This window comes from Puntigrus tetrazona, chromosome 25, assembly GCF_018831695.1.
Source record: "Puntigrus tetrazona isolate hp1 chromosome 25, ASM1883169v1, whole genome shotgun sequence".
Classification (NCBI taxonomy): domain Eukaryota; kingdom Metazoa; phylum Chordata; class Actinopteri; order Cypriniformes; family Cyprinidae; genus Puntigrus; species Puntigrus tetrazona.
Genome location: NC_056723.1, coordinates 13,111,235 through 13,124,762, shown reverse-complemented (window position 1 = coordinate 13,124,762; position 13,528 = coordinate 13,111,235). Strand labels below are relative to the sequence as shown.

Here is a 13,528-nt window from a genome sequence, read left to right as displayed (position 1 = left end):
ATATATATATATATATATATATATATATAATCTGTTGCGTTGAGTCGGACTGTTTTTGGCGCGAGAATTTGTCTCGCGTGAACGCCCCCACAGAGCGCGTTTGTTTATTTTCCATAATACAGGCTATATACCCCGTAATTCGCCTGTTATAATTTATATTTGATTGTTACAAGGAGTTTCAAACGAATGCCTTATTGGCAGAGTATTGAATATAGAGTATTTAACGTTTAGCTATTCCAGTCTATTTGAAAAAAAAAAAAAATGTATATACACAAAATAAAAAAGCGTTGAATCTGTTCAGCTTTCCAAACGTGCTGGAGGGATCCACACGCCGCGCAGCACCGCCTATAAAAGTTTATTTTATGGCGTTTCTTTTAAACGGGCTGTTTAAATGCCGCTTTGTTGCTCGTGACCGGAGCGTTGCGTTTCCGTCGCGTCGCGACGCACGTGAGTAATCCTCCGGCGGCGAGATCCGCGGCTCTGGCTCGACGCGCTCGGGAATCCCTGCACTTTTAACATGACTTCCGCGAACCGGGCTGGAGCAGAGAGGGAACGTTACGACCCCTCGACCGCAGACGACGCTTACGCTGCGCGCGAGCGACGCGACGCGCAGTCCGGTGCAGGTAAAAACCCGAGCAGGCGCCCGTAGAAACTCTTTATGCGCGAGCACCTGAGCGTGTAGGTGTAGGCCAGGTTATCACATTAAAGGTGCTCGCCTAAACTATTTATCTAGACATCTCTTATCTCTTAACGAAACATAAAAGTATCGCTTGAATTCCTTGAACAATTTAAACACGCAGAGAGGTGACTAATCTGATTTGCGAGCTCTATTAATAGACTTAAGCGCTTGCTTAATGCAGCATGGCTCTATGCGAGAAGTGCATCTGAAGTCTATATATAAAAAGCAGGTGTTCTCGATTTATACATCAGACCTTTAACCCAGCATACTGCACTTTTAAAGAAGACGATGCATTAGGCTAGCATTCCATATAATGTTTGAAAAGGTACTCTTTCACATTTAATGGATGAAATTATTAATAACAAATTTGTGTAAGACATTGCGAATGCACTAGTTGCAGGCTTGCTAATGCAGATCTTCACATTTTGCAGGCACCTGTCGCCGAATGTCTCATTTGGGACATTTCATTATCTTTAGATGTGTTTGTTATAGTTTTGCTCGCCCTGATTTGTATGTTTGTGTTTTTTAATCTAGGTTTCGTGGATCGAGGGGAACATGCGTTTAAGGAAAAGGTAGTCTTTGGACACTTAATGGACACTAAAAGGGATAGTAAACACTGTTTGGAATGCAGAAGGTTGAACAGGCAAGGCAAAGCGAATTAATTTATGAAGCAATTTTCATACGCAATGGCAATTCAAAGTGGTTTGCGTAAAAGGAAATAAAATAATCATAAAATAAAAAAATGTAAAAAAATTATCCCAGCCATAAAAAATAAAATAAAACCTATAAAATGATTTCGTAATTGATTTAAAATTTAAATAAAATAGTTAAAAATAGCAAATGTTTATACACAGCTAAACAGATGAGTTTTAAACCGATTTAAATGTGACTGGTGTTTTAACACGGTTCTAACTTTGTTAAGATCCTAATGATCCTCTGTTAGGTTTATGTTCAGTGAGCGTATCTGCAGTGTATTTAGGTCCTTGGCCGTGGAGTGATTTCTAAATGAGTAAAAGTGCTTTAAAATCTATCTTGAATGTCGCAGGGCTGCTGTGATGTGCTGTCTAATGGTCTCCTTAGGAAGGGGCGAGGAGACCGTTGCAGTAATCCACCCTGTTGGCGGTAAAGGCATGAACAAGTTTCTTCAAGTCTCGACTGGAAACAATACATATAATTATTGCAATGTTTTTTGAGATGATATTATTCTGATTTAGGTACTGGTTAACGCAACGAGCCTTTCGCCCCACTTTATAACTTTACGACACAACACCCAATCCATGAGTAGCAAAAAGCAGTCCTATAGCTGAAAAATCTTTTGAAATTAGATGTTTATTAGCTTATTAATTATTTGAAACCTCTCATCCCAAAAGTGTATATATATATATATATATATATATATATATATATATATATATATATATATATATATATATATATATACAAATCGCATTGTTTTGATTGTTTTGCCTTTTTATAATGGAGGTAACAGAGTTGACTAGAACATAGGGACAGACACAAAGTTTTTTTAAAAGAATGAAATTCCAATTTTTTTATGCAGCAAAGACAGTCAATAATAGGTTTAGTGGCAGTTATTCAGTCAATATTTTCGAGAAAAAATATCCCTAGTACAAATAAAAGCATTGTTTTTGGTGATAGTTTAATATAATTTGTGTTATCATTCAGTAAAGCTTTTTCTTGTGTGTATATATATATATATATATATATATATATATATATATATATATATATATATATATATATATATATAATGCAAAGTAAATATTCTGTATTCTGTTACTGTAAAAAAGTCCTGACATGTAAACATACGATTTATGTAGGGTATTAAGTTCAAAATAATATTTAATATGCCAGAATCACCTTTACCACGATGGGTTAAACCAGCAAAAGCAACAGACCAGATCAGGTGGAAATAGTTGCACATTTTCACTTTTTACAGTGTCTAATCGTTTTGTCTCGGAAGATCATACTTTTATTTAGAAAGAGTCGATAGCTCCAGCGGCTAAATGAACATTGATTGACGATAACGGCGCATGAATGACGTTCTCTTTCCGCAAAACGTTATCAGATTCGATGCATCACAGTCGGTTTTACGGTGATATGACTTCATTACGCCGTCGCTCATTTGCTCGTGAAGTTTGCTCTTTGCTCTTGCATCCCTCTCGGGAATGCGGATAAATTTAGTGCTTTCAGTAAAAAAAAAAAAACGCGGTGATGCATCTACGGTTCGGCCATAAAAAGAAGTGATAACAGCTGTGATGTGAGGAAACCTGTCCCAGCGGTCGACCGTTTCAACCAAACATCGCTCCATCGTGTCATTGATATCGCGTTTACCGATTGCTTGTTCATACGGAATTCCTTTCTCCGACCTTCAAGGAATTCCTCAGCTTAAACCGAGCTTTAGTGCCGGCGAAGATTAGCCCTGGCCCGCTTGTTTCTGTTTGCCCCCGCAGCTTTACGTTTATCCCGTAAGCCAGTTGTCGTTTTTTGCGAATTCGTGTCCTTTTGCCATCCTGCGTTTTGACCCCAGGTGGATCCTGTGGCTTCGATCCTCGTGGCATTCAGACTCTGTTGTGGATATCGCGTGTCGGTAGACGGAAATGGACGCACCGAAGCTAGAAGTGGATTAGCTTAAGCGTCGCAGCAGCTGCGGGAGGGGGTTGAAACGGTGTGGCACATTTTTTCAGAGGCTTGTCGTAGCGGTGCGACAACGGCTCTGATTTCTCTCTGTTACGATAAACTTCACGGAGCGTTGATGAAGTTTTGTTTTTAGCCGAAACGCGTTCTGTGCTTAAAGGACTGTAGCTCAAGTCGAGCTCTGCGGATGTTTGTAAGACACTGTCGATTACCGATCGCTTGCGGCTTGGTTGACGAAATTCGGCTTTAAAGCAGAAATGCGCAGCTGTTTTCCGTAATTGTATTTCTTCCATTCAAAAATGTGACGTTAAATCGATTTTACGACTGAACTGCTTTTCCATGCAGACAAATATCACTAATTCCGAGAGTTCTTTTGAGCCAATTTGTTTGTTTTGTTGTTTATTTGGTTTTTGCGTTTCGTTTTGTGGTTTTCGTTTTATTTGTTTCCCCCTTCTTTATTGTTTTGTGTTTTGTATTGTGGGTTTAGTTGTTGATCTGTGTTGTTTTTTGTTTAGATTTCTCAGGCTTTGTTGTGTTTGTTTGTTTTTTTTTTTCATTTTGTGTTTTACTTTTGGTTTTGCATTGTTGTTTTGTTTGGGGTTGTTTTGTCGTGTTGTATTTTGGGGTTATTTGTTGTGTTATTTACTTGGATTTCAGTTTGTCTTTGTGTTTAGTTTTTCTTTTCCTGTTGATTTTTTTAAAGTTTTGTACTGGTGTTGCGTTTTTTGCGTGTTTGTTTAGTTGTGTGTTCTACTTTGGGATTTCGGTTTTGTGCGTGTTTTGAGTTTTGAAGCTGGAAGATTCGTTTCGTTTCTTTCATTCCGTTTTTTGTCCTATAACCAAAATAAAGCCCCTCAAAGGGAATGTTTGGTCTACGTTTCGTTCGGCTTGACTTCAAACCGAAGCCTGCTGTTGCGATGCCAAATCTTAAAGTTAATTAGATTGCCGTAAAGTTTAACAGCGGGATGACTTCACCGCTCGAGTATTCGGAAACATCAAATGCTTTAGATTTTCTGGAGTCCAAGACGAATCAGCCGTTGTCCAGAGAGAGCCGAAGTACAAGTGGCCGCATGCACACAGTGTTTCTTAATTAATTGCAAACGGCTTGGATTACACATCCGACCATTATGCATAGGAAAACAATTCCTCGCCAGTTACCAATCCGTGTGTAATGAATACCCATTGGAGCTGACTGCTTAAACCGACTTGAACGGGGGGACATTTTACCAAGACATTCTTGTCTAATGAAATCCACGACACGCCGGTGGAAATGGAGGCTAGAACAGCTGTGACACGCGGAAAGCTGGGATATTTTAATGCGACGTCTCATTGAAGGGAGCTTCGCTGCTAGTTTGATTGATTTCTGGCATTATGGGGGAAAGCTAACGCCGTTCGGACAAGGCTTTTGTTTGGATATGCAAATAAAAATGTAGTTTTTGCAAAAAAAGAAAGTCGTTACGAGCCCCGACATGCAGCACTGAAATATACATGGCCACCGCTGAGGTCTTAATGAACATGAGTGCTGCTATAAATGACACAAAGCCCGCTGGGATTCCTCTTTCCAAATGAAGTGTAGTGGAGGTTGAGTATGGACTGAAGTCTGACAGATGAACTGTGCTTAATGGCCACTTCCAGAGAGGTCTCATCTCCACTGGGCCGTGTACGCGCATCAGCAGGTGACTAAAACAGCCACTGCACTTGTCAAACTGTCACATTACGGCCTAATGAAGAGTAATCATGCCGGCGTTGAGTGAAATGTTATTCCTCGGCTAAAGGGTATTTGTGCTTGTCAACCCGTTTTAGATTAGCAAAAAAACGGCACATGATGCAGTTACGGTAAAGATAAGAGGAAGTTAGTGCGATAATGTTTGTTTAATGACGGCTCGGTGTGACTTGAGCAATAAACATGCCAGAACGGGTTGCGTATTTAGATTAAATTAAGCTGTCGCTCCGGAGAGCCTAGATAATATTGCTAAATATTTATTTATTGAATATGTCAGGATTTTATGGAATGTTAGGTTACCCATCACGCTTGTGGTCGTTTTGTTAATTCATTATCTACACTGACTGTGTGTGATTTTACAAAACAAGACTTTTTATTAAGTCTTTTATGTTTTATTAATGCATATTTTAAATATATTCAAAACTAGCTAACTCGTTTAGCTAAAACTAGTCCGTTTTATAAAGAAATATTTTAGTTTATTGCTTTCAGAATAAAATTGAACATTATACATCAAATGGGCCATTTTAAAATAACTTATTAAATATATTAAAATATATTAGATATTTAGTGTTTTATTATTCATAAATAAGCATCTTATATCAATATTACGCCATAAAAGTAATATATAAAAAAAAAAAATAAATAAAAAAAAAAAAAAAAAAAAAAAATATATATATATATATATATATATATATATATATATATATATATATATATATATATATATATATTTTAATACTTAGCTTATTTTTTAATTGTTTTAATAACCTTGGTAATTAATGCCCAGTGATTTATGATATGAAAATAAAGCATATTGACATTTAATTATTATATCCTGCAACTATTTTTTCAGTTCATGTTCAACGCATTGACATATCTGAAAATGCATTATGCATATTCTCTGTTTTGTGTTTTTAGGAGTCTGATTACATTCAGGAGTTTATCCCATCTTCATCGCACACGCCAGGATCAGGCCAGCACATCCGCGAGGAGTTAAAGTACCTCACTCAAGAGGGACTAGAGCCAGACGTTCAGACCACCACACCAAAACCAACTCAGGCCTTCACCGATGAGTCCACGGCCGGTCAAAGTCAAGGTCGGGGGCTGGATCCTACTGAGAAACTCCAAGGACAAGAATCCGAACGGGTCCCGGAGGACAAGAGGTCTGATCAGGAGAATCCACAGCCGGATCGTGAGACTTTCGTGACACAGAGGAGCTGTGATTACGATCCAGAAGATGGGATGCCGGCCGTGGTGGTCACCCAGCCTGAAGAGGTGAGCGGAGACAATGCCTTTCGTAACCTCACTTCGCTTCTTTCTTCTGTGGGATACGAAAAGAAACGTTTAGCAGAATGTCCAAGCTGCTTTTTTCCATGTCTCCAAGTTCCAAGTCTGCGCGACAATATCGCATTACTCCCTATAAAAAGGAATAATAATTACATTACTCGGTGACGTTTAATGGAAAGCGATGCGTTGGTTACTTTTGAGTCACTTTTTAAATCTGGGCGGGGCTTGCTCGTTTGATTTTAATATAAAACGATGTGGAGCCACTCAGCAAAGCCAGTAAACACCGAGGCCTCGATTTGTAACAGCAGTGCATGTCATCCTTGCTTATAAAACACAAACATTACGGAATCAAAATTATATTATTCTGATTCGATAATCATACCAATCCAACTCGGACGGATCGCCACGCTAAGACGCAACGCTCAAAACAAATGACTGTATTTAATGGATGACTTGTATTTTGTATTTGTTTCTGTGATTGGTATCCATGCTGACTTTGAGCGCGTCTCTTTGTTCCGCTGTATGCGTACAGTAGAGTCTCGCTCTCACATACAGTCTTTGTTCTTTGTGTAAATGTTATCTCTGATCACGCTCTGCTTCCCTTACGCATTTTGTTCATCACAAATGTTTTTCTTCTCACAAAAGAAACGGTTCTCTTGATAAGGTCCGCATTTCTTTCGTTTAATGCATGCAAATTATTAATTTCCTTCTTAGATGGGTGCCGGTTTTATCTTGTCAAGATTTCAACAGAGACAACTGGAAGTTCAGCGAATGTCGTAATGAAAAGCTTTGAAAGTTTTGTTTAGAATAAGAACATTTTTACACTGCTCATAAACTAAAAATATTATTTATGACAGGGTTCCTAAACACGTCAGCTCTTTCCAGGCAGGTAAAAAAAATTTAGATTGAATCCATTAAATCGCGCTTATCCGTATTTGTTCTTTAAATATTTGATACCGTTTTGGTAACCCGATGAAATAAATATTTAAGACTTGTGTGTTCACGTAATTTAGAAATTAACTGATTGTCCAAAGAAAAAAATCAAAGCACTTTTTTGATCTAATTCAGATTCAAAAGCTATTACTAAAATGCTCATAAATCGCTACTAAATTTGAAAAAATGAAAATGGTGTCATTCGCTAACCTTAAGTCATTCCAAACCCGTTTATTTATTTATAAGATTTGCAGAACATAAATGATCTTTTGAAGAAACCAATAAATAAATAGGAGCGTAATTTATCCACGGCAAAAGCGGAGCGGCGAATCAAAAAAGCAACGTTATTGTGCGTTTTCTAAGGTTTACGTAAATTAAGCCTCTCCACCAAAGCAATAAAAATGCTCTAATTTAAGAACTGTAGTGTGGAGCTCATTATTTTAAATAAAATAATAAATGTAAACCAAAATGAATGAATGAGTAAATGGATTAATCAATACGAATAATATCTTTGCAACAACAGGAGGGAGAGTAGTGGAACCCCTTTCATTTCCGTCATGAATCGCCCTTATTTCTCCCCCTCCCCTCCAAGCGCTGGACTCCATTCTGCTAAGTATAGCCCACTCTTCCCAATCCAATCCGATCAAATCCCTAACGGATCGAACCCCGCTGTTAAATCCGCAGCAGTGACCCCCGTAGCATCAACACCTCAATAACGCCGTGTTATACCGTGCCACTTTTTGGCTTTGTTGCGTAATTCTTGTTTCTCTTTCGGCGCATTTATGGAGCTCCGTTTGCTCGGATGCACACCTGTTAGTGTGTGTGCGGCGCGGTAATGATATCGGCTGCGCGGGGCTAGATTGATGGCTTGGCTGGATGGGCTGCACACTCTAAAGTGCCCCTTGGGGAGCCAATAGATAAATCAGTTTAAGCCCTGGACCCCATTTAAAAAGGCTTTGGCAGGTTAATGCGATATCCACTTCAATACATTACAGCAGCCTCTCATTCAGGTAAATAGGCACTTACTCTGGCCTGACCCACACTCTCTGCTATCCAATTGTGTTTATTTCATTAGCTCATCCGTACAGAGTTTCCAATGACACAGGATTTCAATTGATCCCGGGCTGAAGATGATGGCTGGCATCAGGTGGCTGCGATGTGTTTAGGAAGTGGAAGGTGTCTGGCGTGCTGCGACTTATGGGGCGACGCTCCGGTGGCGGATGGGTTCGGATCAGGTCTGGATTTATCGGGGCATTCCTGTGGGTCACTGCCAAGCGTTTACAACCTTGATCGCTGATATCGTGGCCTTTAGCGCATAGCTAGACAACATTTTTAAGCATTATGGGGCTTATTAGGCCGGTATTGGGTGTAACACGGGTTGCGCAATTTTAGTTTTAGTTTACAATGAAAGTACCACGTTCATTTTTTAAGACACTTGCTCACTAAGTCAGACATTTCCGTATGCGTTTTTCACAAGAGGAAGAAAATGATGTATTGACGTTTTTGCTCGTGTCGTGTGATTCCGTGAGTCACGCGTTGGCCTGCGCTTTTTGCCACACGCGCAAAGGGAAAACTGCTGAATAATTGCTCTGTCACAGTCGTGATGCAGCGGGCTAATATCTGGCACAGTTCTATACTTTCGTGTTTTCCTGAGTTTGACACTGCCGTTTCTTCATTTTAGTTAATAAAAGGACAGTAAAGAGAAATCTGAATACAGTGTCTGCACTCTGAACTCATAAACACGGCCGTGAAGCGTTTCTGTAGCGAGTCCAGCGCTCTCCCGAGCTCTGAATATATATTGAATATTTGAATATTGTAGGCACTCGTTTGCATCCAAATGAGTTCTGCTTGTCTGGGTGATGGACAATTTCAACTTGACCCCTGTCTCTTTGTATGCAACCTACAGTTTACTGTCAAAAGCGTCTCATTGTCTTCAGCTCATTTTTGTGTTTACCTCTGGCAACCCCGCATTTCTCAGTGTCTCCGAAGTATGGATTTTGTCTGTAAACATTGTATTTTATACCCCAGTCACACTATTGTCTGGGTGAAGTCATCTCATCTTCTATTGTTTAAAACCTTCATTCAGAAGCCGTTGAGGTAAAGGGATATGTGGGAAAAATCTTCTTTTATTAGGAAATATTTTCCAAATAAGCACAGTCAATTCATTAGTGGTGTTTATAAGTCAGATACACTATATAAAAAAAAAAAAAAACTTTGTAAATAAAACAAAATGACTGAAGTAAGTTTCACGAGAAAATATTATTTCCATCTATCATTCAAAATTTTGCATTTAATTCAAGGCGTTACTATATATATATATATATATATATATATATATATATATATATATATATATATATATATATATAGTAACACACACACACAGATTATTAGTATATTAAAAATCACTGAAACTAAAATTAAAAATAAGTAAACAACAATTATAATGATAATAATAAAAATTAGGTCAAAACAAACAAAAATATATATTTATTTATAAATAAAGCAACGGTTAAAAGCATAATTGACCACAGGGCACTAAAGAGAAAAAAAAAGAAATAAAAAAGAACACTAAAATAAAATACTAGTTAGTTTCAGCAATAGATGACAATGCAAAATTCCTGTAAATAAATAAATGTCCTATAATAGTAAAAATTACCTATGATAGTATCTCAGTGATACTAAATTAATACTGTTACTTGTCCTTTTTTAATTTACAGACTTTATTTATTTATTTGTCTGTTTGTTTGTTTGTTTGCTTGTTTACTTTTAATTGATTTTATTTAGTTTTAATTTAATGTGATTTAACATATTCCCTATTTTTCCCCTCATAATATTTAAATTTTCACAACTCCTAATTCTTTTCCTTGTGCTTGTTATCTGAGCTTATCTTATCTAGGGTGCAAATCTAATATTTACATTTATTTATATATATGCACTTATGACTATATATATAAATAGTACACCACAACAATCAACAGTTTGAATTTGCACATTTACACCCAGACCCTGGCAGATTCAACAGGCGCAAAGACGCAATGCAGTCGGAGGATTAATTTGGTGACTGCTAGTCTATGACGGGCTCCATAACCCGTGTGTGTGTGTGTGTGTGTGTGTGTGTGTGTGTGTCCAACTGAAGCCTCTCCAAATGACTTCACCAATCACTTGTGAGAGCAGAGTGTATTTGAAAGCAATTGGCTTCTCAAATGAGAAATATAAAGATACCAATATTATGCATGAAGTTATTTTGGACTCTCGGAGGGCCACTAAAGAAGTAATTCCCCTCGGATGGAGATACCCGGTAACTAATATGAATGCAAATTGGATTAAACGCCTGCATTAGTGTCTGATAAACAATTTACGTTGCCAAGTGCTCAGAAGGGATGCGACGTTTTAACTCAAGCTCTCGCTTTTGATGGACCGCGTGATTGAATTCATTTTTGTCTACTTTTAGACTTATTGCTTATCATATCGTATGAATGTTTTAAAAATGAATTCTTAAAGAATAGATAAACAGATGATGTAGCGCTGTTGATGTATCTGATAACACCAAATCGGTAAAAGAATAAAGATGTAGACACCATGAAAGATCTCCATGATTAGCCTGCTTGAGAATTGAGAAAAAACCGCCCAAATGTTTATGTAACTTTTAATTTCCGTCGCACACTTGAGGTATACGGCCAATCACATTACGTTTTATGCAAAGTACTGTATTGTGTTACTTTTGCATCCTGATCTGAGTTTGCTTATTTTTTTTTAGCAGACACTTTTACCCGAAGAGTCTTATAAATTAAGAACGTAGAAGCGAACAAAGTCAACAAAAGAGCGATGAGCAATCTTTTCTTATACATTTAAAAGTAAAGCTTACATTTTTTGTTACTTGAACGTAACTCGGATTACTTAATAATGTTGGCAATGTAATAACGTTACCCCAACGTAGATTTTTACAAAATAAATCTATTTTCATGTATAACTGCAGATTTACGAGAACATATTTTTTGGAATGTATTTATATGAGCAGTTCATTAGTTTTTTTTAAGCAGCAATTGAACCATTCTAGTGAGAGTTGATTCACTCTTTTGTGGTGTGTGTGTGTGTGTGTGTGTGCGTGTGTGAGAGAGACCTAATTAAAGGATAAGAGGCTTGTCTATGCTTTACTGAGAGGGCAGTTCATTGTGTCAGTCCTTCTTGAAGCATTACATGCCAGTAGTTGTAGAATTACCATATTCAGTGCTACTGGTCTATATTGTCTAACTATTCATTATATTCTGTAACTGGTAAATAGAAGTATATACATATAGGACATCCATTTTTGTTACAGTTTAATGAAAATATTTAAGAATGGAACTACAAGTGACAAGTTTGTTGAGAGTGAACTACAAAAATAGTAATCTTCATGCCGATCTCAACCGTTAGCCCGTTAGCATATGCTCGCAAAAATGTACATACCAACATTTATTCAGTATCCAGCGCCGTTCAGTGACAATGTGAACTGTGCTGGAGGATAACCAGTCACTAAAGAGGTCATTTAAACTCGGATGTCAACGACAGCCAACTGTTTCCTTCACTTCTATAGCTAAATTACGACCTCGCTGTTGCAAGAGACCTCTGCTAAGCTCGTAAGTGGACTTTGGGGAAAAAAAACGAATGCTTTAAAAGCGCAACGTGTTACCTTTTAAAGGGTTTAGGAGTGATTGTGTGTCTCTGTAGGGCGTTTAGCGGTAGACTGCTAGCGGGGCGCGGCGTCTAAAGGACATGACGTGCTATTATGACAGCCTTTCAGCTGCGATGTCGGTTGTTTCTAAAACGCGCGCGAGCATTTCGGCGGAGCTCGGGGTAAAACTGCTCTCAATGTGCCAGACTCACGCTGCGATGTCATCGCACATTTAGCGTCGCGATTATAAAAAAAGTTGAGTTTGGTAACTCGGAGGCTCACCCCGGAGTTGTCGCCTGTCAGAAACGGCTTCTCTTTGGCTCTCGGCTCGGCCTGTCAAGGCGCGCGCGAATCAGAGCGTTGTTTATTCCCTTTGATTTGTCGCAGACGTAAGCGGCACTGTTGACACGAGATTCTCTTGTTATTTTACGTTTCGACATCCTCCCCCCAAGTTTATCTCTCCCCTGTTCTCATTCGAGCAATTCGGTTGACTCTTGGATCTTAAAGCGTGTGAAGAGTCTTTAGAAGTGTAGCGCTACGTGATCGTCGGAGATAGTCGTTATGACAATGTTCCGGTTGTCGTTCGCACTTCTGCTCGCTCCGTGATACTGATCAAAACCAGCAAAGTGAAGCTTTAGTTTCCTTCTCGCCGGTACATGCATACTTGCACAAAGTTAATTAGGCCTCAGACTCGACGTGTCCGCAGAGTTTTTAGAGGCTTTTTGACAGGTCTGTTAAAGGACGGCAATAAAGAGACTAACGTTTTTTCCGGTGATGTTAGATGTAATTTATCTCAGCCGCGCACGTGCTGCTTGGATGAGCCAAATAGTATGAAGATGAAGAGGAGCGTGCAGGCGACACATTTGCATGTTTTGGAGACAAATGGAGCTGCTGTAAAAAAAAAAGCTATTACCCTTTTGTCCCTGCAATCGGGGGCCACATTAATCAGTGCTTTAACTTATTTCACAGACCGCGTGAAAACCGAATCTCTACACGTGGATGTAAAATTGAACTGTTAAACCGAGGGTTTGTTAACAACTGAAATGTTTCTCCTGTGACTTTTGGTAAGTTTCGCTTACAGACGACAAGGTCGAAACTATTACCGTTCACTGGGATATGTCAAAACGAGTAAAAACACTGTATTATTCCCGCCAGACCAGTAGGTGGCGATGTCACTTCGTGAGGAAACACATTTGTGGAGCGCGAACGTGAAAAATGTGAGTTAGGTTTTCGCGAAATCGCTTTTTTGGAACGGTATTGCTTTCAAAAATCGCACATTGTTTGTAAATGAACGGCCAAAATGCGAGAAAGCATTGTCAGGTAAGGACGCATCGAGCATGACGTTTGGAGTGGAATCTGCAGTGTTTACCCAACCAAGGAAAAGGAACAAGAAAACAAATTAGTTTTTCGTTTTCAATTTTACATTTTTGGCCTATTTTGTTACTTTTTACTAGTTCCCTATTATTCTCACCTGCGTTCTTGTTTAGTATTGTCTGTTGTGTATTAATTCCCTAACAAAAAATGCAGGGTATTTTTTGTTTTTGTTTAGTTTTTTTTGTTTTGGCAGACCGCGCTTGCTGTAAACTATTATCACAGT

The 13,528-nt window shown here is 38.5% G+C and overlaps 1 protein-coding gene across 4 annotated transcripts in view; it reads left to right on the top strand.

Moving 5' to 3' along the window:
* The first annotated feature begins 20 nt into the window (after window positions 1–20).
* LOC122330809 (ankyrin repeat domain-containing protein SOWAHC) overlaps window positions 21–13,528 on the top strand; it is a 52,952-nt gene continuing 39,444 nt past the window's right edge. For all 4 annotated transcript variants that reach the window (XM_043228140.1, XM_043228139.1, XM_043228138.1 and 1 more), the window contains exons 1-3: window positions 21–623; window positions 1,214–1,251; window positions 5,976–6,332. In XM_043228140.1, coding sequence (XP_043084075.1) covers window positions 518–623; window positions 1,214–1,251; window positions 5,976–6,332 — 501 coding nt within the window. In that variant the 5' untranslated portion in view covers window positions 21–517. The remainder of the gene's footprint in view (window positions 624–1,213; window positions 1,252–5,975; window positions 6,333–13,528) is intronic.